General features: G+C 41.1%; 1 protein-coding gene across 10 annotated transcripts in view; it reads left to right on the forward strand.

Annotated features, from left to right (window-relative positions):
• Positions 1-25,572, forward strand: part of LOC122559687 (suppressor of tumorigenicity 7 protein homolog) — a 202,549-nt gene that overhangs the window by 156,718 nt on the left and 20,259 nt on the right. For all 10 annotated transcript variants that reach the window (XM_043709574.1, XM_043709572.1, XM_043709573.1 and 7 more), the window contains 4 exons: positions 5,581-5,653; positions 12,852-12,954; positions 13,353-13,503; positions 23,076-23,168. In XM_043709574.1, coding sequence (XP_043565509.1) covers positions 5,581-5,653; positions 12,852-12,954; positions 13,353-13,503; positions 23,076-23,168 — 420 coding nt within the window. The remainder of the gene's footprint in view (positions 1-5,580; positions 5,654-12,851; positions 12,955-13,352; positions 13,504-23,075; positions 23,169-25,572) is intronic.

The raw sequence follows: 25,572 nt of genomic DNA on the forward strand, positions 1-25,572 counted from the left end.
ATTTAGTGATTGTAGCTTTATGTAATGTAATTGGTACAGTTTTATATGTTAAAGTTTTCAAATGAAATCAGCACAGCATCTAGTTGCTTGGTATTTCTTGTTTCAAGTCCAATCTGAGGAATAATTTCTTGTGCCTTAATGGGCTTTAAGATGTCAAGCCTGTTTGCTACTTTTTGCCTGAACGCTGTAGACCATTAGAAAGAAACTAGTTCAATGCAAAAGTGTGAATGTTTTGGGCATAAATATTCTGATCTTAAACTCTATTGAAGATAACATTGTTAAAAATCGCACAACAACATTGTTGACCTTCATTGTTTCCATAAACCATGCTAAGCAACAGCAGTGAATGCTGTATTTTCAAAGGGGCACCAGCTAATTTATAGCATTATGATTGTGATTTTTGAAGGCCAGTCTGCATAAGAAAAGAATGATGGACTTTTTAAACCTTTGACGCTTTTTAATATTTGAACCCAGAATTTGGGAAAAACAAAACTGTCTATTTCATGTAAAACACACATGTAGGAAACCAGTCCTCTCCACTTGGTGTCATTGTTCACTGTAATACTATTATTTATAGTAATTCTGCAAACAACATTTTTTTTATTTTCGTGGGCAACTAGTTGATCATGCTGGTATAGGCCAGTTGCCGAGGCGATACATTGTTATTATCTCATTTTGCTTTGGAGTAGCTAATTCCAGTCTGCTTTTTAGTATTCAATCCAGTGTTTCTCTCACTATTTTCCAAAGGGTTCCCATTTTAACACAGAAAAACTAACAAGAGTGCAGATGCAAGCCAAAGTAAACAAGCAATTAAGTAACAGTGACAATTAGTATATAATCACTAACATTTATGTATTGTAAATCACATATTCTTACAAATATTCATATGAGTTTTTGAAGTACTTTGTAAAAATTATGAGTCTTCAAGTAGGTTTCAGCAAATCTCTTCATAGTCTTTAGTGATAGAAGATTCAGTTATCCTTCACCCCACATCCCCTCTGTCACAATTCCCCACACTGTATATCAGACCCTTGTGCCTATATACCACACCCATACCCAACATACAGTAATCAGCCCCTCAAACCCTAGTATTCTCAGTAATCAGACCCCCCATGTCCCCTAAAAGTCATTGACATTTTGGGTCCAGACAAGGTTCCCCATTGGAGTCTGGTTAGCAAGGGTAGATCTCACAGAATACAGGGAGAACTAGCCATTTGGATGCAGAACTGGCTCAAAGGTAGAAGACATAGGGTAGTGGTGGAGGGTTGTTTTTCACACTGGAGGTCTGTGACCACTGGAGTGCTACAAGGATTGGTGCTGGGTCCTCTACTTTTCATCATTTATCTAAATGATTTGGATGTGAGCATAAAAGGTACAGTTAGTAAGTTTGAAAATGACACCAAAATTGGAGGTGTAGTGGACAGCGAAGAAGGATACCTCAGATTACAACAGGTTCTTGATCAGATGGGCCAATGGGCTGAGAAGTGGCAGATGGAGATAAATTCACATAAATGCGAGGTACTGCATTTTGGGAAAACAAATCTTAGCAGGACTTATATACCTTAATGGTAAGGTCCTAGGGAGTGTTGCTGAACAAAGAGACCTTGGAGTGCAGGTTCATAGCCCTTTGAAAGTGGAGTTGCAGGTAGATTGGTTAGTGAAGAAGGCGTTTGGTATGCCTCCTTTATTGGTCAGAGTATTGAGTACAGGAGTTGGGAGGTCATGTTGGGGCAACTTTTTCACGCAGAATGTGGTACGTGTATGGAATGAGTTGCCAGAGGAGGTGGTGGAGGCTGGTACAGTTGCAACATTTAAAAGGAATTTGGATGGATATATAAATAGGAAGGGTTTGGAGAGATATGGGTCGGGTGCTGGCAGGTGGGACTAGATTGGTTAGGGATATCTGGACAGTTGGACCAAAGGGTCTGTTTCCATGCTGTACATCTCTATGACTCTATTTGGTTCACACCATGAAAAGTGTATCCTAAGGTTAAAGCGTGCTCTGGTTCACCATGTGACCCTTTCCTGTTGGGTGGCATTTACCTATTGTGTATCACTAAAGTCTGCTCTTCACAGGCACCATTGTTGTCTCAGAGCGGTGCCAGCTCACCAACCCAAAACACTATTTCTCATGACCCCACTGTAGGTCACAGCCCACAGTTTGGAAACTGCCACGTTAATTTGCTGAGTAAGAAATCTCCAGTTTCTTTATTAATTATAAATACAGAACACTGACCATTTAGTTAAAACAACTGATGACATGGTAAGGAGATCTCACTCGTTGTCATTGTTGTGTAACTGAGCTCGGCAGGTAGACTGTAATTGATCAAGAAAAGTGTTGAGTTTGATTTTGTTGTCAGTGCCTTAGTGATACATTGAGCTGAATTTTAACAGGCCAGAGGAGGAGGGTCTGTGTGCAGGTAGAGGTGGTGTGAAAGTCTCAATAAGTGGCTCTGTATTGTATCAGATCCTGCTGAGCTTAACATGGGAAATTCTCCCTCTCACCTGTAGTTTTGGATCAGTAATTGAAATGCTCCACTAAAGATTTAACCCAACATTTTAAGAGCTAGCAAATGGGTTTCCTGTGCTGTCTGAAACTTGCCAGAGTCAACCAGGTGACAGCACAGTGAGGTGTTTTACTTCAGTGAGACTGAATAGATGCAGCCTTACCCACTGGAAAAGATGCTACTACTTACTGTTTCACAGGCAACTTCCAACCTCTTGGAAACCAGCTCACCTGTCTTCAACTTCACTCATCTTCATCTGCATTTCCCTCTGTTGAAGGGTTGCTTATAAGGCACTACATGGGACAACAGATAAATAAGAGGAGCAGGAACAACAGCAGCAGGGGAAACACTGCTGCCTGTGAGAAACTAAAATATTTGATGTATTTTGTAAAAGGTGTCATTCCAAAACAATGCATTTCAGATGACAGACTAAATGCTGAGCTTCCAGGGCAATTTGCTAATCAGCAAAAGTTATAATTAATAAAACAAGACAGTCAGTATCCTGAAGTTTAAATGATTCTTATTTCCCACTGACTCCATTGAAGGTGGGTATTTTGTGATTATTCTTGTGTCCTTCCCAATGTCTTCACTATCGTGCACTTAATCTGCTTTTGTGGTCAACAGCTAACCTCTGCAGTCAGAGTTTATGCTAGGTTCCAGTACTGCTATTGTGCATTGATTATGCCATATGCTCAGTTATAATATTGCTGTCTTATCTTACTTGATCTTATTGCATCTGTTCGTAGTCACAGAAATGTGAATAGGATATCTTCAAAACTGAAATAGTTTGTTGTTAACATTTCCCTCCATAACCAACTGCCAGACTGAAGAACTTCTGTTCATTCAGTATAAGAGTTATGTTCATTTACCTATATAGTCCAAAGCATATCAATTAATCACAACTGATAACATAATTTGTCTTTTGTGATTTTAGTTTTTTTGTAATTCTTATGACGAGATTCTCAGTGTGGTTTCCCAATTCATAGTAATTCCAGACCGAATACTCCAAATTACTAAAATTGGATGAGGAGAATGAACTGGTTCCCCTTCTTTATTCATCCACCAGTTCAGTTAGTTACAACAAGGTTACTCTGGAAAGAATCCTGTCCCCTATGAATACCTTTCTCCCAGATAGATTAACCTATATTTTTGAAGAAGCCAATTTAACCAGGCTTACTTGAATTAATAAAAAAAGGGTGAGATTATTAATTAATAAACATGAGAGGAATTAATAATGCAAAACACATACACACAGATTAGAAATAAGAGGTGAGTCCAAATACAGATCATTCTCTGAATTGTTCACTAACAGCGAGTAGGTAAAAAGTTTGATGGTTGCAGTGGAGGTTGCCGGTCGTGTTGGTATTAGTAGGTAAACAGTCAGCTTCACCATCCTTGGTTTTACAGATTGGCTGAGATTCTGTAATTCTAGTGCTTTTAACCATGGTTGAATTTCACTATTCGGTGGAGATAGAATATTTTTGCTATCCTGTTTCCCTTTCCAATTGGTGTGCAGCACTCAAAGTGAAAGTGTGTCTTCATTTACCTAAAACACGGGTGACGAAGAGCATGTTTTTCGGCTGTGATCTTCATAGCATGCTAATGCTGGAACCAGGCTGGTCCACATAGGTGCATTTAGTCCTACTAGCCCACTTCCTTTATAATCCCTATCTTTGTGTATTCCTCCAAGGGAGCAACACAAAATGTGTCTGCAGTTTGGGACATAAACTGCAGGGCATAGCGTATGTTGTGCCAGCATTCCTTGAGCAAGCAACACGTGTTGCAGTTACTACATCAACCAACTGTCTCATATTGCAACTGCAACACATCACCTGCTGAGTCATGTCTATTTGATTTAATTTATTAATTTGGCTATTAAATGTTTTAAAAGTGAATTTGTTAACCATGCTCTTCAGCTGTAATAATGTCTCCTGATTTAAATGACTTGGCCAATCAAAGGAGACGTGGGAAAAATACCCACCAACCAGCCTACCTGTTTTGCTGTGATGTCACACTTTGGCTCTGACAGGTATAAGCAGTTTGAATGGATTCTTCTGCCACTGCTGCCCTTCTGATGCAGCTCTACTTCACAATGATGCTGACAGGCTGCACACACCTCCCAATCTGCTTCACCCTAATCACACAGTTGCACAGTTAGGATAGCTTGTTTACACAACAGCAGAAGGAACTGCTTATTTCAGAATCCAGGTGGGCAACTTTTGCATTTAATCACAAGCAGTTCATATTTAGTGCAGGATTATGAATCATTACACTTGAAATTCGCAGTAAATGGGCTACAGGGCTATAACTCATGTCCTTGCAAGAAGGCACCATCTTCTAATGATAATAAAGAAAAAGCACTAATTTCCTCCTTGCTAGAATAATACATATTCTGAGAACAAATAAAACTAAAATCCTAGTCTAGGTCAAACCTGAAATTGTAGCAATTCTGAGCATGTTTATTAATATTCAGTACATTAAAGTACCTAACTTTTTAACTTCAACCTAACCAAAGTTACATGGATAAAAAATTTTTATTTAATGAATCTCCTTGTATGAGCATAAATTGAATCATGTGGTACATTAATTTCTGAAGATCAGGTTTAAAACTGAAGTCTCTAAAGAGTTGGTAAATGTCTTGTACTCACTGTGCAAAACTGAGAAGATGTTTTCTCATATGTATTCATGAAAAATCTTATTATCATTGGTGAAATATATTAAGAATGCAATTTGCAATCAACTTGCATTTTTTATACTTTTAAATTTTCCAGAACTCGACAAAACCAAACCCACCAATATAAAACCTGGCACAGTTGTGTAAGGCAATATAGGTGCTGTGAATAGATGACAGCATGAACAATCTTGTCTATCATAGATTATTTATTGGATTGTATCTACATGGTGTGCTGAGTTTTGAGTCTGTTAAGAAGAAAGAACTTCCTTTCACAATGCAGCCTTAGCAGAAAAAAATGTTTTGTGGGAAGGTCATTCAACTGTTAAGAGAAGTAAGTGATTTGATTTTTGTGGTCTACTGAGATTGGTTAATTATGATATCTTCTCTCTTTTGTGACAGACATTAGCTTACCAAAGTCAGCAACAATATGTTACACGGCGGCACTACTTAAAGCAAGAGCAGTCTCTGACAAGTAGGTATTCTCTACCTGATTTATGAGTGTAATACCAAAAATGATATTTCTAATCAAAAGAGACTGAGACCGATAAAAATTCTATAGTATGATATCCCGACATGTAGCACAGTAGAAAATTTATGCAAACAGTAGCCTTGGAGATCCAAAGTGGTATTCATGGTGTGAGTCACTCTGGATGCCATATTGGCAAGAATGTGTTCTTCAGAAGAATGCAGGTCATGATGTCAGACAGCATATAATTTGATATCATTTTGGAGCACCTTGCACAAGCTAAAGCAGTCTTATGATTATTCACATCTGAATAGGATTCAGCAGCAGGAAAGATCTGACACTAGTGGTATTTATAGGTGTCATGACTTTCTCTGGTTAATTGCTAATTAATACTAGCTTTTGTGATACTTATGCAAGTCTTTGGTGCTTCTTCGAGTTATTTCAAATGACTAAAGTATGCAGTGAGCGGTGCGGTACATTGTGAAGGATTTGGTCCTGCCTTAAGGCACCTGCTTGAAGACTTGCTGATGGAAATTCCACTGCAAGCAGCGTCACAGAGAATGAACAGTGGGCACACAGAACAGGAAAAGCTGCTGGAAGAAGGAGGGTAAGAAGAGCTCTTGACAATACGTCACATCTGCCCAGGATGTCCAGGGAGCAAATCTTGCACCTGAAACTCAGCGAGGAGTGATATAGAAAATGTCCATGCATCTTTAATAAAATCTGACATCTGCTGCAGCCACAACTGTAATCATAATGGAGGGCAGGAATTACATTGGCAATATGGCTACAATGACAGTGACTGATTGTGAACTTGTATACATCAGGATTTGGAAGTGCTTGTGTTGGACTGGGGTCTACAAAGTTTACAAATCACACAACACCAGCTTTTGGTCCAACCGGTTTATTTGGAAGCACCTGATGAAGGAGCAGCACTCCGAAAGCTAGTGCTTCCACATAAACATGTTGGACTATGACCTGGTGTTGGGTGATTTTTAACTTTGTTTACATCAGATCCTTCTGGACTTGTGTTGGAGGCATTAAAAACATCTTGCAGTTTTTTTCACCCAAAGTTTAATAGGGGCATTGCTAATGCTCTTCAAAAAGAACAGTTGACTGCATTTCATTGTCTCTTGCTAGAGAGCAGCAGATATGAGCAACATGTAACTTTCCCGTGACAATGAATGCCAACTCAGCTGTACCTGACCCAGAAGGGATTCCATTGACTAATGGATCTGCCACTAGAGTTAGTGCAGTTCGGTGTTCATTATACTGACAGTTGTAGTAATGTTGTCATTCTGTGGCAGTTTGCTGCTGTATCAGCGTTTGAGCCACTACAACAGCAGGTCACAGCTGAGCACTTGGATGCCTGTATCACACACGCATGCATAGCAAGAATATGATGAGAGCTGTGCTGCAGCATTAAATGCAACAGAGAAGAATCTTGGTCTGTTGAAATGGTTCTCCTGCCGAGACTGCTCTGGAGGTATCCGGTAGGACTTGGAACAGTGAGTGTCAATATCATTGGACATCTGCCACTTCTACACAAACCCAGTCATAATGAGAGCACAGTCATTGATACCAGTTATATGGTGAGCGGGTGGAGAAAGAGGAAGAGAGGAAGCAACCCAGACAGCCCAGTTCTGACTCTGTGGTTCAGGATGGACTTATTCAACTGCAATAGAAAGAAATGAGCCCCCAATTCTCCATTTCCTAGAACATAAGAACTAGGAGCAGGAGTAGGCCGTCCGGCCCTTCGAACCTGCTCCGCCACTCAATAAGATCATGGCTAATCTTTTCATGGGCTCAGCTGCACTTATCCGTGTTTTCACCATATCCCTTAATTCCTTTATTTTTCAAAAATGTGTCTACCTTAGCTTCAAAAGTGATTACTGAAGTAGCATCAACTACTGCCCTGGGCAAGGAATTCCATAGATTAACAACCCTCTGGGTGAAGAAGTTCTTTCTCAGTTCAGTTCTAAATCTGCTTCCTCCAATCCTGAGGCCATGCCCTCTTGTCCTAGTCTCACCTACCAATGGAAATATCCTATCTATTTCTATTTTATCAATTCCCTTCATAATTTTATTTGTTTTTATTAGATCCTCCCCTCATTCTTCTGAATTCCAATGAATATAATCCCAGTCTACTCAGCCTCTCCTCATAAGCCAACCCCCCTCAACTACGGAATCAACTAGTGAATCTCCATTGCATCCCTCCAGTGCCAGTATATCCTTTCTTAAGTAAGGAGACCAGATCTGCACACAGTACTTCAGATGTGGTCTCACCAGCACCCTGTACAGCTTTAACATTATCTTTTTGCTTTTAAACTCAACTCCTTTAGCAGTGAAGGATAAAATTCCATTTGCCTTCCTAATTACTTGTTGTACTTGCAGACCAACCTTCTGTGATTCATGTACAAGGACACCCAGGTTCCTCTGCAAATCAGTACGCTGCAACTTTTTACCATTCAAATAATAATCTATTTTGCTGTTACTGCTACCAAAATGTATGACTTCACATTTACTAACATTGTATTCCATCTGTCAGACCTTTGCCCACTCACTCAAAGTATCTACGTTCCTCTGCAAAGTTTCACAATCCTTTGCACATTTTGGTCTGCCACTCATCTTAGTGTCATAGGCAAATTTTGACATCGTACACATGGTCCCCAACTCCAAATCATCAATATAATTTGTAAATAATTGTGGACCCAACACCGATCCCTGAGGGAACCATTTCATAGTCAAGATATTCAGTATTCAGACAGCAATACTCCCACATCTTGCCTTCCTCTGTCACTAACCATAACCACTTAGCCACCATGTAATAATAACAATAATGTATTTATTTAAGAAACACCTTTATAACCCAAGTGCTGAATTGCAGTGCAATCTACATTGCTCAATTTATAGGCTAATTAATCAGGTTAAAATATGGAAATATGTAACAATGAGGCAGAGTCCAGTACCTCAAATGAAATAAATCAAGCCTTAACATAACTTTGAACAATATAAAAAAATTCATTAGTCAAAAAATCCAATATTGTATACAAATGTCAATTAATCACACTAATGTATTCCTTTAGTGTCTTCTGGAGCTCTTACACTGTGCAATCCCAGTGGGTCTAGCGATTACACTAACTTGGTATTTATTGCAGCAATCTGGGCTGACTGGATGGCAGCAAAAGCAAGGTAATAGGCAGTGGTGAAAAAAAACAACTGCTGTTGTCCAGAGAATGGACCATGCAATCAGAATCTCCAGGTACTTGAGTCCTCACAATCTATTGAAAGATAAGTTCTAGATTGCTGTGATTCTCTCAAGCCCCTTTAAGCACTGGTGTCTGCAGCCTTGTTGCTAAGAGACAGAACATGTACAGAGAAAGCTGAGCTGACATCACTGAAATGTGCATTTCTACGGCAGCATCCAGATGTTAGGTAGCCTCTGTTTGTTTTGCAATGGAAACGTGAGAGGTTAGTCATCCCAGGCTGCATCGTGATGGGACCACACACGTACTAATGGAGACAGTAAGGACTGCATATGCTGGAAGCCAGACTCAATTCATGTGACACTGGAAAAGCACAGCAGATCAGACAGCATCCAAGGAGAGGGAAAGTCAACGTGTCCTGATGAAGGGTTTGGCCCTAAACATTGACTTTCCTGCTCCTCAGATCCTGTCTGACCTGCTGTGCTTTTGCAGCTCCACATCTATTGACATGTACTAATGGAGTTGACCACCACTTTCATACTGGAATGAATTTACTTCAAACTGTGGGTGAAATTTGGGTAAAGTTGAAGCTAGATTCCATAGTGACATTATATGCAGACTTCTTGAACAGCCTTGCAATGCTCATTATGCACAACTACTGGCCTTTTTTGTTGTCCATCTTATCAGAATCCTCAGTACATCCTCTCTCTGGTGAGTTGCCATCTGCACTATCCTGCCACTGGTCGGGACTGTAGGCCATTTGTCAATAAATATGGCAGTGGAAAAGCACAGCAGGTCAGGCAGCATCTGCGGAGCAGGAGAGTTGACATTTCGGGCATAAGCCATTCATCAGGAATGTGGGGGGTGGACCTAATGAAGGAGTCACTGAGGGAATGGTCTCTGTGGGATGCTGAAAGGAGTAGGGAGAGAAATATATCTCTGGTGGTGGAGTCTGACTGTAGGTGGCAGAAATGACGGAGGATGATGTGTTATATCTGGAGAATGGTGGGGTGGAAGGTGAGGACCAGGGGAATTCCATCCTTGATGTGGTTGGAGGGATGGGGTTCAAGAGTGGAAGTGTGGGAAGTGGAGGACATGCGCTGGAGGGCATTGTTGACCACATGGAGAGGAAGTTGCAATCCTTGAAGTAGAAGACCATTTGGGATGTTCTGGAGTGGAATTGGTCCTCCTGAGAGCAGATATGGCACAGACGGAGGAATTGGGAGTAAGGGGTAGCATTTTTACAGAGGGGGCTGGGAGGAAGAGTAGTCCAGGTAGCTGTGGGAGTCAGTGGGTTTGAAGTATATGTCAATGTTGAGTTGGTCACCGGAAATGGAGGTGGAGATGGAGAGGTCCAGGAAGGGGAGGGAAGTGTCTGAGATAGTTCAGGTGAACTTGAGATCGGGGTGGAAGGTGTTTGTGAAGTTGGTGAACTGTTCAACCTCCTCGTGGGAGCACAAGGTGGCATCGATACAATCAAAGTAGAAGAGAGAGAGGTGGGGTTGGTGCCAGTTTAACTGCGGAAAATGGACTGTTCCACGTAACCGATGAAGAGGCAGCGATAGCTGGGGCCTATGTAGGTGCCCATAGCTACCCCTTTGGTCTGAAGGAAGTTGGAGGTTTCCCAGGAGAAGTCATTGATAGTGAGAACCAGTTCACCCAATTGAATGAGTACGTCGGTGGAGGGGTATTGGTTGGGTCGGTGGGAGAGGAAGAAACGTCATGGCGGATGGACATTTACAGGGACTGGATGTCCATGGTGAAGATGAGGTGTCGCGGGTTGGGGAAATGAAAGTCTTGGAGGAGATAGAGGGTGTAGGTGGTGTCTCGAATGTATGTGGGGAGTTCCTGGACCCAGGGGGACAGGACGGTGTCACGTTATGAGGAGATAAGTTCGGTGGGGCAGGAGCAGACGGAGACGATGGGTTGACTGGGGCAGTCAGGTTTGTGAATTTGTGTTTGGTGTATCACCAAATGAATGTCCCATCTGTATCCAGTCGTCTCAAATGCACATAGTTTCAACTTCTGAGTTGGTGGCTGCGTGTGTAAGAGTGAACAACAGTGCTTCCTTAATATTGCAGTTCTCTTACTCTTCTGCCTGTCGCTGTCCCACCACTCTCTGGTCAGTTTGTACTTCTTTGGTTTCTTCAAAGAGAAGATGGGAGAAAGTGGGAGAAGCATACTGTCATCATATCAACTTGTAAATCAGAAATGAGTGTGGAGTTGGTGAAATGTTGGTGTTATACTCCAGACAGATGGGGAGGATAAAATTGGAACCTAACTTGTAAACACATTATAAGCTTTTATTTACGGAAATGTACACAAAAACATCCACATCTAACCTTCTGTAAATGGCCATACCTGGACAAGGTTAAACATTCAGTTCACATACAGGGAATAATAGAGGATTTTTATGAGTAAAATGTCATCTTCCGTTGTTTCAGTTCAGCAGTTGGCCATAGTTTTGTCACCTGCTGATGAAATGATGGCCACTACTGCCCCGTCTGTTGGGATAATCTCCTGTGTCTCTCCGTGTCTGGTTAGCTTCTGCCTCCTCTGGCTGTGTATCACCTTGTCCTGGAAAAGACGGGAAAGGCAGTCAGTGAGGTGCAGTCTGTTTGGGTGACGTAGCCAGTGTATGCAGGCTGTGCGATGTGGATATGAGGGTTGTGACAGCCCAAAGAGGTGAGCTGAAACTGTAAATATGATGTACAAATCATGATTGACAGAGCTTGTTGGTAAGTGAGTGATGGATATGGGCAATATCAGAGGCTCATGGTGGAGTTTTTGGAATGTGACATTTAAAAATGAAACTAATTACTTTTGTGACTCTGTTGAACCAGAATCACTGTTGTTGACTGCTGGAACTGACCACTACAAATTTGTTTGGCCAAAGGGCCTATTTCAATACTGTAGGGCATCTAACCTAGCCTAATCTAACTATCTGCATTGAAAAGTTTTTGTGGAATACCTTCTCGTCCCCTGCTGGAAAAATACATCTCTCCTTCTCTGCATTTTTTTGACCAAAGCCTTCAGTTTACCATGTGAAAACCTTGCAACCTACTCTTTCATACATTGCCAAGAGTGTAGTACTATTGGAGCATACCAAAGTGCCTCCCCAGCACCTCCAACCAACCAACAGCAATGGAAGCTTATCTTTGTGACAGTCTGAACTTTAAACTGCTCTGGCACCTCAACATTTTGGTGATCCACCAATATATGTTCAATTCACGTGTCTTTCCAGGATCAGAATGAGTTCTAGAGTTGCTTTCAGAGCGTACTCCAAACACGTGCCTCCCCTTTGAGAGATGCAAGGTGATTTGAGCTGACACTAACCTCACATGATTTGGGACCCCTGCTGAGGCTTGCATCCACTCAGCTGCACACTACTGTCATGTTAGTGACCATGCGACCTGCATCAGAAGCAACAAGCTTTGATGTTCCACATTACAATCTCGCATCTGGTTTCAAAATTAAGCGCTGTTAACTCATTATATATTGAGCTCATGGTTTGTGGCATTGTTTGAATTTGCAGGTGAGATTGCATCCCATTAGTATCTCTCACATTTCTATTTTTTATTCTACACTTAAGCCATCTAACAGATTAACAATTCAAATGGTGACCTTCCCTCAAAGTTGATCAAGACCAAGTACTCCCCTTTTCGAACAGAATAAAACAAAGCAAGAGAGAAAAACAAAAACAAAGCCTCAGTTTATGGAAAGGAAAGATAAATAAGCTCTTGAGCAGGCAACTATTTGCCAACTGTACTTAAACTAAAAATCATCCATTATTATTCTCTTTCAGGTGTCAAGTTTCTCTTGATAGATTTTTAGGCTTCTGTGAGGTTTGAGTAATACCAGATGGTGCAATGAGATGTACAGGATCCATGTCCTTGATTATTAAGTTTCCTGTGTGTCACCTTGTATGGTCATCACTAGTTAACAGTCATGTGGTCTCAGAAAATAAATTGGGATGAACGGTTTTGTTGTTGTTTTAGGTTTTCACCAGAGGCTGCCTCAAGGCGAGGGCTGAGTACTGCAGAGATGAATGCTGTCGAAGCAATACACAGGGCAGTAGAGTTTAACCCACATGTACCTAAGGTGAGTGGTTTTTCTCTTTGCAATTCATTTGCAAGCCAACAGCTTTGTTTGGTTTGTAATGATCGAATGTAATGTTAGCTTCAGAGATAATTGGCTTTCAATCTCTTACAATGTGTTAGTGGTGAAGGTACTACAATCATTGCTAATTAACAGAGAATTGGAAGATAATGGAGGAAATATCTGTGACCGACATGTTTGCCTAAAACTAACAGTTCGATTAATTCTAAAATGTATTTATTAAACAGTGATGCTGACTAATAGCAGATGGACTATTTAGTCAATTACAAGGGGAACATTATTTCGAGTGAAATATGTTAAGTATTTGAAAAAATAATCACTCTTATTTACGATCCATGGTCTTCTAACTGTGTCCTTTTAAATTGTTGTTTTATTTTTAGTATTTATTAGAAATGAAAAGTTTAATACTTCCACCAGAACATATTTTGAAGAGAGGAGACAGTGAAGCAATAGCATATGCATTTTTCCATCTTCAACACTGGAAACGGGTAGAAGGAGCTCTCAACCTATTACATTGTACCTGGGAGGGAAGTAAGTACCTTCTGGACATTAGCTATCTGAATTATGTAGACCCACTGCTTTGTACTTCATTTGTTTTTTGATAGCTTCCTTTCCTAGTAATATTGCTGTAGATGTTTTCAGTGTCCTGAAAACTGACACCAGTCTGGAATCAATATTAATTATGATGTTCTTATTGAAATTACATTCTCCAATGTATCAACCTGAAACTGTTGAGCAAAGTAGATTGGAAATTAATTACTGCTTTGGAAAATGATGCTCAGTGCTTTTCAGAACTTTCGGACTTAGCGACGTACTTTACAGCTAATGTGATAATATTGAAGTCATTTTTGTGACACTGGACAGCTGCAGTTAATTTGCACACTGTAAAATTTCACAAACATTAACAAAATAGTAGCAGAGAATCGTTTTTTTTAGTGTCATTAATGGCCAGGTAGGTATCAGCCAAGACACCCGATGGAATTCACCTGCTCATTTTCGGAGTATCGCCACAGAATCTTTTACATCCACCTGACAGGGTAGAAGGGGTCTTACTTTGCATCTCATGAAAGACAGCAATGCCTCCTTAGTACTTAACTCTCTGGAGTGGAATTTAATCCACACTTTTTAAAATTCGTTTGTAGGACATGAGCACTGCTGGGTGGCCAACATTTATTGCTTGTACCTAGCTGCCCTTGAACCGAGTGGCTTGCTAAGCCAATTCAGAGAGCAGTTCAGAGTCAAGCGCATTACTGTGTGTCTGGTGAGGAGGGCAGATTTCCCTCCTTAAAGGGCCTAGTGAACCAGATGGGTTCATCCAACAATTGGCAGTAGTTTCAAGGTAGATTCTTAATTCTAGGTTTTCTTTTATTGTTGAATTCAAATTCCATTATCTGCCATGGCAGAATTCAAACCAAAGACCCCAGTGCATTAACTGAATTTCTGGATTAAATGTTTAGCGATAATACCACGAGGCCTTCCCTTTATGGCTCAAGAGTTGCAGTCCTACCAAGAGTGACCTACAAAGTATTACACTGTGACCTTTGTATATTATTGCTGAAAATAATTCTTGGTATCTGTAACTCAACTTGCAGGACTAGATTTCAACTATTTCCTCTAAGTTGGCAAGGCTTTTGTTTACTTTAGAGATGAAATTGTTCTTAACTACAGTGTACAAGAAATGGGATTTCTTCTTTCTTACCCTTTTTTTCCTATTTTACTCAAAGTACTCACAGGACCCTAAAACAATTGCATTGATCTAGAATCTTGCTTTGTGGAGCTAAAAGAAATACAACTGACTGACCATTTGGAAAACATGATCAAAATGTCTGCTCAATTTGCTCAAAATGTCACTAAGCCAACATAAATGGTATATTAGGGTTTGTCCCATATGAAATGCACAGTTTCTCCAGGAACTGGAAGAAGGAGGCACGGTGTAAAGCAAGATTTACAGATCAGAGGTTGCAGATTATAGTAGACGTTGGCAAGCATTTAAGTGATCTCCGCAAAATAGAGGAATCATCTGTTTTGGCTCGGGGGACAAAAAGGTGGGGTTCTTGACATGAGATCATTTATGTCATTGTCTACAAGGAACAATTGGAATTATGTGCGGAAGAAGATGTCAGACTTGAAGAGAAGTGCAAAGGAGAGAAGTTAGAATGAAGATGAATAAATCTAGTGACTGACAACATTCAAAGTTAAAAATGTGCCACAAATTTGTTTTGCTGCTGTAGTACGTAAACCCCAAACACAAAATGTACTGAAAAGAGAAGCAATGGGCATGATTGAAAAAGAATATAGTATGATGTAGCAGAGAAAGATTGAAGTTGATTATATTTCACGTGTACTGCTGCCTATTATAGTACATTCTCACACACCTTTTATAGATCAATTACTTTATATTCAGGTGGGCACACATAAGCCTGCAAAGCTGCTTCTGCCTAGATTGAGCAGACCAAATACTCCATTATTTAATTCTACTTTACCTTCTCTTTACTGAATTAAATTGAAACTCAAATGGGTAATGGGTTTTAACAAGTCAAAGTTTTCCCCCCTTTGAGAATGCTATCATATGTTGTGTGTATATTGTGTATGAAGCACAATTTGGAGGAGACATATGTTTCTGTGTAGAAATTTAATACTCTTTCAAGCCTCTTTGTGAGACTGATCTCAGGGAGCAGATATGAAATATTCAAAAGCAAGAATGTGCAGCAGTCATTTGCCTTCTTATACAAAGTGTTTGTTGCACCTACAATCCTTTTAACCACTCGTGCGTTGTGATGAAGCAAGAATTTATTGTTCAGCTTGCTGCGTTTGCAACATGCAGCATCTGTGCCCATGATGAAATAGAATATGGTAACAAACAGTTTTAACATCTCTCAGGAATGTCCTCACTAATGATGTCAAGACTTGAAGGCTCTAAGTCATGACTTGGTAACAATCTGTTTAAAGCAACATGTTCCACAGGAACTTAACTGGGGCAACTCAGAGAACTTAGTGCTCCAAGGACTCTACTTCCAGTGTGAATTAGCAGCACAGAGCGGTGTGTTTAACTTTCAACTTGCTCACAGTTTGTGTTTACTCCTTCCAGACAAGGGACAGGAAAAATCCATGAAAACATATCATAATTTCAATCATGTTTTAGACAGGTAACCCATATTAATAGTATTGTAAGCTTAAAGATTTAAGGGTTTACAACTGGAGGCCATTGATTGATGAAGTACCTTAAGTACATAATTCAGAGCTCTTGTGCCATAGTGTTAGTGTCCCTAGCTCTCAGCTAGGAGACCTGTGTTCAAGTTCCACCTATTCTAGAGGTGTGTGATATAATCCCTAAGCACCTTGTTGATATTAAGATGGATCATGTGGTATAGTGTTAGTGCGGTGATATTCTGAACTGGAATGTCTAGGTTCAAGTCCAGAAACATGCCTGGACAGGGTGATTTTCTTCAGCTTAAAAAGGGATGAAATCTGGAATACTGAGGGTTCATTGGGAAGGAAGCAAACAACTGTAATTTTATTTTGTAGGTGATAGATGTCTTATTCCCTGCTTCTTCGTCTGGTGGTCTGATGTTTAACACAGTCACAAAAAATGATTGTTTAAAGGTGAAGATTGGAAACTAAAGAGTATTTGTCAGACAGAAATTATATGCAGAGTTACTTTTCCCAAGAACTGTTGAACATGTGTGTAAATTGTCAGGGTATGATGACCCACTGATGTTAGGAGAAAATGAGGACTGCAGATGCTGGAGATCAGAGTTGAGAGTGTGGTGCTGGAAAAGCACAGCGGGTCAGGCAGCATCCAACAAGCAAGAGAATCAACATTTCAGGCATAAACCTTTCCTGGTGAAGGGCTTATGCCCAAAATGTTGATTCACCTGCTCCTCGGATGCTGCCTGACCTGCCGTGCTCTTCTGACCCACTGATGTTTCCTGAATCCAAACCTTATGATGAGAAAAATGAAGTAGGTGTGTGGGCGTGAATTTTCCCCTTACCAGGGAAAAGGCAAGGCTTTGGCATTGATGCTCTCTAACAAAAGAAAAATCAGAAGCCAAGTATTTTGTGAGCTGGATGTGCATTGGCTGGATACTGATGAATGTTGAAATAACGATTAAGTCAAATGGAAGCAATTTACAGGAAGGATTGTCCAATGGGTGCTTACTTGGATGGATTTCGAAAGATAGTCATTCTTACAGGAATATACCATGGGCTTTAACAGACTGAATAAAAGATTGCAGAAATTCAAATTGGGGATTTCCTATTCAATACTTGTATTTAAGTTGTTGGAGTGAGCTAACATATCACATGTGAATAGGCTTCAAGTCTTAAAAGGCATTTGATTCTCTGAAAAACACTCATTTGGATCAAACATCTGCTGCTTTTAACTTTCCAACAACTTTGATGGCATAAACGGGCATTTTGTGATGGAATGAAGGATGGAGGACTTGCTGATTGGGACCTTTCAAGATCATTCAGATAATGGAGAACAGGTGTCAGTACAACAGATAAACTTACAAACAGAATGAATGAGGATGAAGACTGTTAGCATGGCTTAGTACCACAGCAACAACAGGATTAGGTTGGAATTGTATAGACAAATGAGTCCCAGAAATGTCCAGGGAACTGTGAACAGGTGCTTCAGAAATGAAACAAAATGTCATTTATGATGAACTACCCAAAGTGGAACAGCAAGACTTTTGAAGCGATGCAAGATGCACAGAATTCAGAAGTCATGGATGATATTAAGGATCAATCTGAAGGAACTGCACTGAAAACAAGAGGCTTGAGTCTGGTAATGAGTGATTTTCTCACTGATTCATTACCTGTGTCATATTGGATAGTGTTTGCATCTTGACAGTATATGGGAATAGATTAGTTAAAGTGTTATTTTGACTCATTCAGTAACAAAGATCGAGGTAACATTTTAGAGCACAAAAGTTTGACTTGTTTCAGGGTTACAGATTACAACACTCAGATGTCTCTGAAAACAATGGTGATTCTATGCAAAGGCTGGATTGAGCCATTTCGTTAGTGTTGATTTAGTTGGAGACACTTGAGATAATCTTGCTGCACAGCATATCTTCCATGAAAACGCTGAAACAAAATTAGATAGAGACCATGCCAAATGTGGACTATGAACAATTGTTCTAGGTAAGTGTGCAGTTTATCTAATAAATGCATGATGGCATCATTTTAAAAATACAGGCATTTTTAAGCAAAACATCCAATAAATGTTAATGACATTGGATGATAAGAATTAGAAAGGAAAAAGCAAAATGTCTTATAGTCATGCAGACAATTTGTTCACCTTTCATATCAAAGGTTACAATTACGTACACAAGACTCATTGAAGAAGTAACTGAAAAATATGGTCTGTGTAATAAATATTCAAGGACACCTCAAAGATCAAATGTAAATCTTCCATGGACATGGGACTTTAAGTTATTAATCTATATTTTGGTTGGAGACTTCAATGTCCATAATCAAGGGTGGCTTGGTAGAAGCAGTGTGCAGATAGTTGGCTGAATCATAGAGTCATAGAGATGTACAGCACAGAAACAGACACTTTTGTCTAACTCGTCCATGCTGACTAGATATCCTAACCCAATCTAATCCCATGCAAGACTGAATCTGCAACACATAGTGAGGGAAAAGCTTACTGACCTCATTCTTAACAACCCACCTGTCCCAGGTGCATCTGTCCATAACAGTGTTGGTAGGAGTAACCACTGCACAATCCTAATGAAAATAAAATACCAATTTTACTGGGTAACTCTATTGTGTTCTGTGGCACCATCACTGTACTAAATGGGATGGGTTTTTGGACAGATCTGGTACTGAAGACCAGGGCATCTATCGTCAGCAGTCACAGAATCTGGCCTGGCATATCCTCCACTCTACCATTACCATCAAGCCTGATTCAACAAAGAGGGCAGGAGTGCATTTCAGAAACAGCATCATGGATACCTAAAAATTAGGTAACAACCTGGTGAAGTTAAAGCATAGGACTACTTTCGTGGCAAACAGTGGGAGCAATGTGCAATGGACTGAATTAGATGATCCCATAACCAACAGATCAGGGCTAAGCTTTGTAGTCCTGCCACATCCAGCCTTGGCTGGTGACAGGCAATTAAAGAACTAACAAAAGGAGAAGCTCCAAAATATCCAAACGTAAATTTTGAGGGAGGCCAGCATATCAGTGCAAATGACGAGGCTGAAGTATTTGCAAGCATCATCAGAAGTGTTGAGTGTAGGACCTAGCTCAGCGTCCTCCTACAGTCCCCAAAATCACAAATGCCAGTCTTCTGTCAATTTGATTCACACCATGTGATTTTAAAAATGGCTGAAAACAGTAGATACCTCAAAGGCGGTGGGCTCTGCAAGACTGAAGATGTGTTCCAGATTTAGCTGCACTTTTAGCCAAGTACATCAACAGCTGTAGCATTACCTAGTTATGGCCTATTCACAAAAACAGAACAAATCCAATCTGGCCAACTACCACCCATCGATCTTGTGTCATTTATCAGCCAGGTCATGAGAGGGGTCATCGACAGTGTTATCTAGCAGCACATGTTCAGGATTAACCCGTTCCTTGATAATCAGTTTGAGTTCCACCAAAGTTACTCAGCTACTGACATCATCAAAGTCTTAATCCAAACATGGATAAAAGATCTGAACTCCAGAGGTGATGTAAGAGAAAGTACCGTTCACGTCAAGGCAGTTTTTAACTGAGTGTGGCATTAAGGAGCACTAGCAAAACTGAATTGAATGTGATTCAGGAGGAAAGCTCCCCACTGGTTAGAATTATACTTAGGACAAAGGACGTTGTTTGTGGTTGTTGGATGTCAATCATCTCAGCACCAGGACATTTCTGCAGGAGTCCCTCAGGGTAGTGTCTCAGGCCCAACCAGCTTCAGCTGCTACATCAATGACCTACCCTCCAGCAGGTCAGAAGTGGGGATCTTTATCAATGCTTTCATAATATTCAGCACCATTTCTGACTCCTCAGATACTGAAACAGACCATTTCCTGGATAACATCGAGGCTTGAGCTAATAATTTGTATACATCATTCACGCCATAAGTGCCAGACAATGTACATCTCCAACAAGAGAGAATCTAACAATCGGTCCTTGACATTCAATGGTGTTACCATCATTGAATCATCCATTATCAACATCTTGGGAGTTACCATTGACCATGAACTGAACTGGACCAGCTATATAATTACTATGGCTACAAGAGCAGGTCAAAGGCTAGGAGTAACATGCCTCCTGCCTCCCCCGTGCCTATGCACCATCTAAAAGGTTATGTGTCAGGAGGGTGATGGAATACATTTGCCTGGATGAGTGCAACTCCAGCATAAAGAAACACTGCACTCATCCAGGACAAAGTTGCACACTTGATTGGCACCCCATTCAACAGCTTCAACACTTTACTCGCACAACACCATATCTTGAATATCTGCCCTTTGCTGTGTGCACTTGTGTCTTTTTACTAATTCCTTCAGTTAAAGATCTTTAATAGCTGCTGGCTTGTTCAGTTTTGCAACTTATGTTTGCGTCTTTCATTTCAGATTTACTGCTCTTAACTTTCACAAATGGTTAGATTATTGAGATAAAGTGGTGCTTTCCTTGTAGCATTCAATAGAGCAAAGCTTCCCTAAATGCTGATGTGGATATAGCCTGACAGTGACTGAAAATAGACTCAGTTTTGCCAGTCTCTTGAAGTCAGATGTTTTTGTGCCTTTTACTATAAAAGCCTCATGGTAAAGATACTGCAGCAGTTCCCCTGTTCGCCACTTGGTGGCATTGTAAATTGTGTCATGGTTTTAAATATCAATGGTCAGATTGTTAACGAAAATCATTGAAGGAAATAATCCTTGGTCAACATTTATTTTTAACAAAAATATGTTTTAGTGCAGAGAGATTAATTTGCTTTCCAAGGAATTCTTGCTGGAGGAACATTTCTGAGCATCAATCAATGCAGTTCATCACAATTGATTTGCTCAATATTATGAGCAACAGTTATTTTAATTTGCCAACAACTGAATCAGCCTTAAGCCTAGGATGGTTACAAAGCTAGATTGCTTATATACACAGTCCTTCTTAAGTAATCTACAGTCATTGACCTATAATTCACTGTCTAAACAAGGGCAAGACTCATCGGCAGTAACTAAATGCTAGCACATCATTATGGGTGTGCCATAAGTGTCATAGTCATAGAGATGTACAGCACAGAAAGAGACGCTTTGGTCCAATGCATCCATGCTGACCACATATCCCAACCTAATCTAGTCCCATTTGCTAGCAGTTGGCTCATGTCCCGATAAACCCTTCCTATTCATATACCTATCCAGATGCCTTTTAAATGCTGTAATTGTACTAACCTCTACCACTTCCTCTGGCAACTCATTCCAGACCCATAACACCCTCTGAATGAAACATTGTCCTTTAGATCCCTTTTAAATTTTTCCCCTCTTACCATAAATCTATGCCCTCTAGTTCTGGACTCCCCCAAACCAGGGAAAAGACTTTGTTTATTTACTCTATCTATGCCCCTCATGATTTTATAAATCTTAATAAAGCCACCCCTCAGCCTCCAATGCTAAAGAGAAAACATCCCCAGCCTATTCAGTCTCTCTCTATAGCTCAAATCCTCCAACCCTGACAACATCCTTGTAAATCTTTTCTGAAACCTTTCAAGTTTCACAACATCCTTCCGATAGGAAGGAGACCAGAATTGCACACGGCACTCCAAAAGTGGCCTAACCAATGTCCTGTACAGCCGCAACATGACCTCCTCACTCCAATACTCAATGTTCTGACCAATAAAGGTAAGCATACCATACACCTCCTTCACTATTCTATCTACCTATGACTCCACTTTCAAGGATCTATGAACCTGCATTCCAAGATCTCTTTGTTCAGCAACACTCCCCAGGATCTTACCATTAAATGGATAAGTCCTGTCCTGATTTGCCTTTCCAAAATGCATCACCTCCGTCTGCCACTCCTCAGCCAGTTGGCTCATCTGATCAAGATTACTTTAGACTCTGTGGTAATCTTCTTCGCTATCCACTACACCTCCAATTTTGGCGTCATTTGCAAACCTACTAACTATACCTCCTATGTTCTCATCAAATCATTTATATAAATTACAAAAAGTAGTTGTCCCAGCATCGATTCATGTGGCACACCACTGGTTACAGACTTCCTGTCTGAAAAGCAACTCTCCACCACCACCCTCCGTCTTCTACCTTTGAGCCAGTTCTGTATCCAAATGGCTAGTTCTCCCTGTATTGCATGTGATCTAACCTTGTTAATCAGTCTACCATGAGGAACCTTAATGGAGTGCAGCAGTTCAAGAAGACAGCTCACCACCATCTTCTTAAGGGAAATTAGTGGTGGACAATAAATTAACACTCAAATCCCAGTGAGGATGGACAATAAAAGCTAACCTAGAGATTGACGTCCTCAAGCCAATTAATAAAATGAATTAAAAATAATCTCAGCAGTTGATCCCATTTTAGTCAAATATGGACAGACCTAAAATAACACCAAAACAGGGTTCCTTTGTCACTTCAGTCCAGCTGTAACTTTGTGATGAGTTCAATTCCTATCTGCCATGAAAGTACAGTAACTTCTCACAACTCAATGAATTTTAATAGTGAGACAGACAGTAAAGACCCATTCCTCAGTGTAATCCTTTCAAAATGTCAACTTTGAAAATATTTCATGTTTGTTACAACAAATACACTCTATTTCAAAAGTACAGTTACCCTGAGCTCTTGAGTTCAAAATAAATCATCATCAAATTATTAGATTTAAATGGGTGACCAACTGTGAATTTGTTTAAACGTTTCCATTGAGTGCCTGCAGTTCAATTCACAGGTTAAAGTGTGGACAACATGCCATTTTCTTTTAAATATCCCACATACTTTCCTCCTTTTGCAGCATTTGGTATTTCAAATAATTTACCAGTTACTCACTAGCTAGGAGTTATAGATACTTACTTATAGAGAAAATGGGGATTTTAAAAAACTATGTTCTTTTAATTTTTACAATGTGTCATTAAAAGTAATGGAATAAAACATTTTTTCCTCAGCTTTTCGAATGATCCCATATCCCCTGGAAAAAGGTCATCTTTTTTATCCATATCCAATTTGCACAGAGACCGCAGACAGAGAGTTGCTGCCATGTAAGTTAATTAAAGAAACCATATTTATATCCTGTTTTGTAACTGTAATTCCCCCAATCAGTTAACATTCTATCGCTAATTTCCTTAACATAACTGTTCATGATCTTTAAGATATCTGTGGATTATCCTTTGTCCTACTAACCAAAGCTCTAACTCCTCAATATTTTCTTTATACATATAACTCGTCACCAATTATAACATTCTAGTGAGTTCCTATTGTATTTGTTCAATTGCTTTCATAACATTCTCTCAATGGAAGTTCAGATTTGCACATGATAGTCCCAACGATGACCCAACCTAAGGTCATACATGTACCTTCTTGGATTTGCATTCTGTGCCTCTAGTGTCAAATTAAAGGATGTTTGTTTGCCTTAAGTCTTTATCTACATAGGTTGACTTTAATGTCATGTGTCAAGATTAGAGTGGTGCTGGAAAAGCACAGCAGGTCAGGCAACATCCGAGGAGCAGGAAAAATCGATGTTTCGGGCAAAAGCCCTTCATCAGGAATGAGGTGGTGAGTCTCTGGGATGGAGAGATAAATGGGAGGGGGATGGGATTGGGGAGAAGGTAGCTGAGAGTGCAATAGTTGGGTGGAGGCAGGGGTGAAGGTGATAGGTCAGAGAGGAGGGTGGAGCGGATAGGTGGGAAGAAAGATTGACCAGTGCGGATGGATCATGAGGAAGGTGCTGAGCTGGAAGGTTGGAACTGGGGTAAGGTGAGGGGAGGGGAAATGAGGAAACTGGTGAAGTCCACATTGATGCCATGGGGTTGAAGTGTTCTGAGGCGGAAAATGAGGCGTTTTTCCTCCAGACGTCGGGTGGTGAGGGAGTGACGATAGAGGAGGCCCAGGACCTGCATGTCCTCGGCAGAGCGGGAGGGGAAGTTGAAATGTTTGGCCACAGGGAGGTGAGGTTAATTGGTGCGGGTGTCACGGAGATGTTTCCTAAAACGCTCTGCGAGAAGGTGTCCAGTCTCCCCAGTGTAGGGGAGACCGCATCGGGAACATCGGGTACAATAAAAGACATTGGTGGATGTGCAGGTGAAACTTTGATGGATGTGGAAGGCTCCTTTGAGGCCTTGGACAGAGGTGGCGGGGAGGTGTGGGCGCAGATTTAGCAATTCCTGCGGTGGCAGGGGAGGGTGCCTGGAAGGGAGGGTGGGTTGTTGGGGGGTGCGTGGACTTGACCAGGTAGTCACGGAGGGAATGGTCTTTGCGGAAAGCGGCTAAGGGGAGGGAAATATATCCCTACTGGTGGGGTCCATTAGGAGGTTGCGGAAATGTCGGCGGATGATGCGATTTATGCAGAGGTTGGTGGGGTGGAAGGTGAGGACCATGGGGTTCTGTTCTTGTTGCAGTTGGAGTGGTGGAGTTCAGGGGGCAGAGGTGGGGATCATGGATGAGATGCGTTGGAGGGCATCTTTATGCTTGGGAAGGGAAATTATAGTCTTTAATGAAGGAGGCCATCTGATGTGTTTTGTGGTGGAACTGGTCCTCCTGGGAGCAGATATGGTGGAAGCGGAGGAATTGGGAATACAGGATAGCTATTTTGCAGGAGGTAGGGTGGGAAGAGGTGTAATCCAGGTAGCTGTGGAAGTCGGTGAGTTTGTAAAAAATGTCAGTATTAAGTCAGTCATTGTTGATGGAGATGGAGAGGTTGGAAGGGGAGGGAGGTGTCAGAGATGGTCCAGGTGGATTTAAGGTTGGGGTGGAATGTGTTGGTGAAGTTGATAAATGTTTAACCTCCTCGTGGGAGCATGAGATGCCGTCGTTGCATTCATCAATGTAGCAGAGGAAAAGGAGGGGAGTGGTGCTGGTGTAACTACGTAGCCGACGAAGAGACACGCATAGCTGGGGCCCATGCGGATGCCCATGGCTACCCCTTTCATCTGGAGTAAGTGTGAGGATTTGAAGGAGAAATTGTTGAGGATGAGGACCAGTTCAGCCAAATGCATGAGTGTCAGTGGAGGGGTATTGGTGGGGATTTCGGGAGAGGAAGAAATGGAGGGCTTGGAGGTCCTGGTCATGGCTCATGGAGATGTGGAGGGACTGGATGTCCATGGTGAAGATGAGGCCGGGGAAACGGAAGTCTTGGAGGAGGTGGACGGTGTGGGTAGTATCTCAAACATATGTGGGGAGTTCCTGGACTAGGGGGGATAGGACAATATCGAGGTAGGTGGAGATGAATTCAGTGGGGCAGGAGCAGGCTGAGACGATGGATCGGCCAGAGTAGTCAGGCTTGTGGATCTTGGGTAGGAGGTAGGATCAGGCAATGCGGGGTTCCGGGACTATGTGGTTGGAAGCTGTGGGTGGGAGATCCCCAAAAGTGATGAGGTTGTGTATAGTCTGGGAGATGAAGGTTTGGTGATGAGGGGGTTGAGTTCCTGGTTGGGGGGGCGGTAGGAG

The sequence above is a fragment of the Chiloscyllium plagiosum genome, chromosome 19, assembly GCF_004010195.1.
Source record: "Chiloscyllium plagiosum isolate BGI_BamShark_2017 chromosome 19, ASM401019v2, whole genome shotgun sequence".
Taxonomy (NCBI): Eukaryota; Metazoa; Chordata; class Chondrichthyes; order Orectolobiformes; family Hemiscylliidae; genus Chiloscyllium; species Chiloscyllium plagiosum.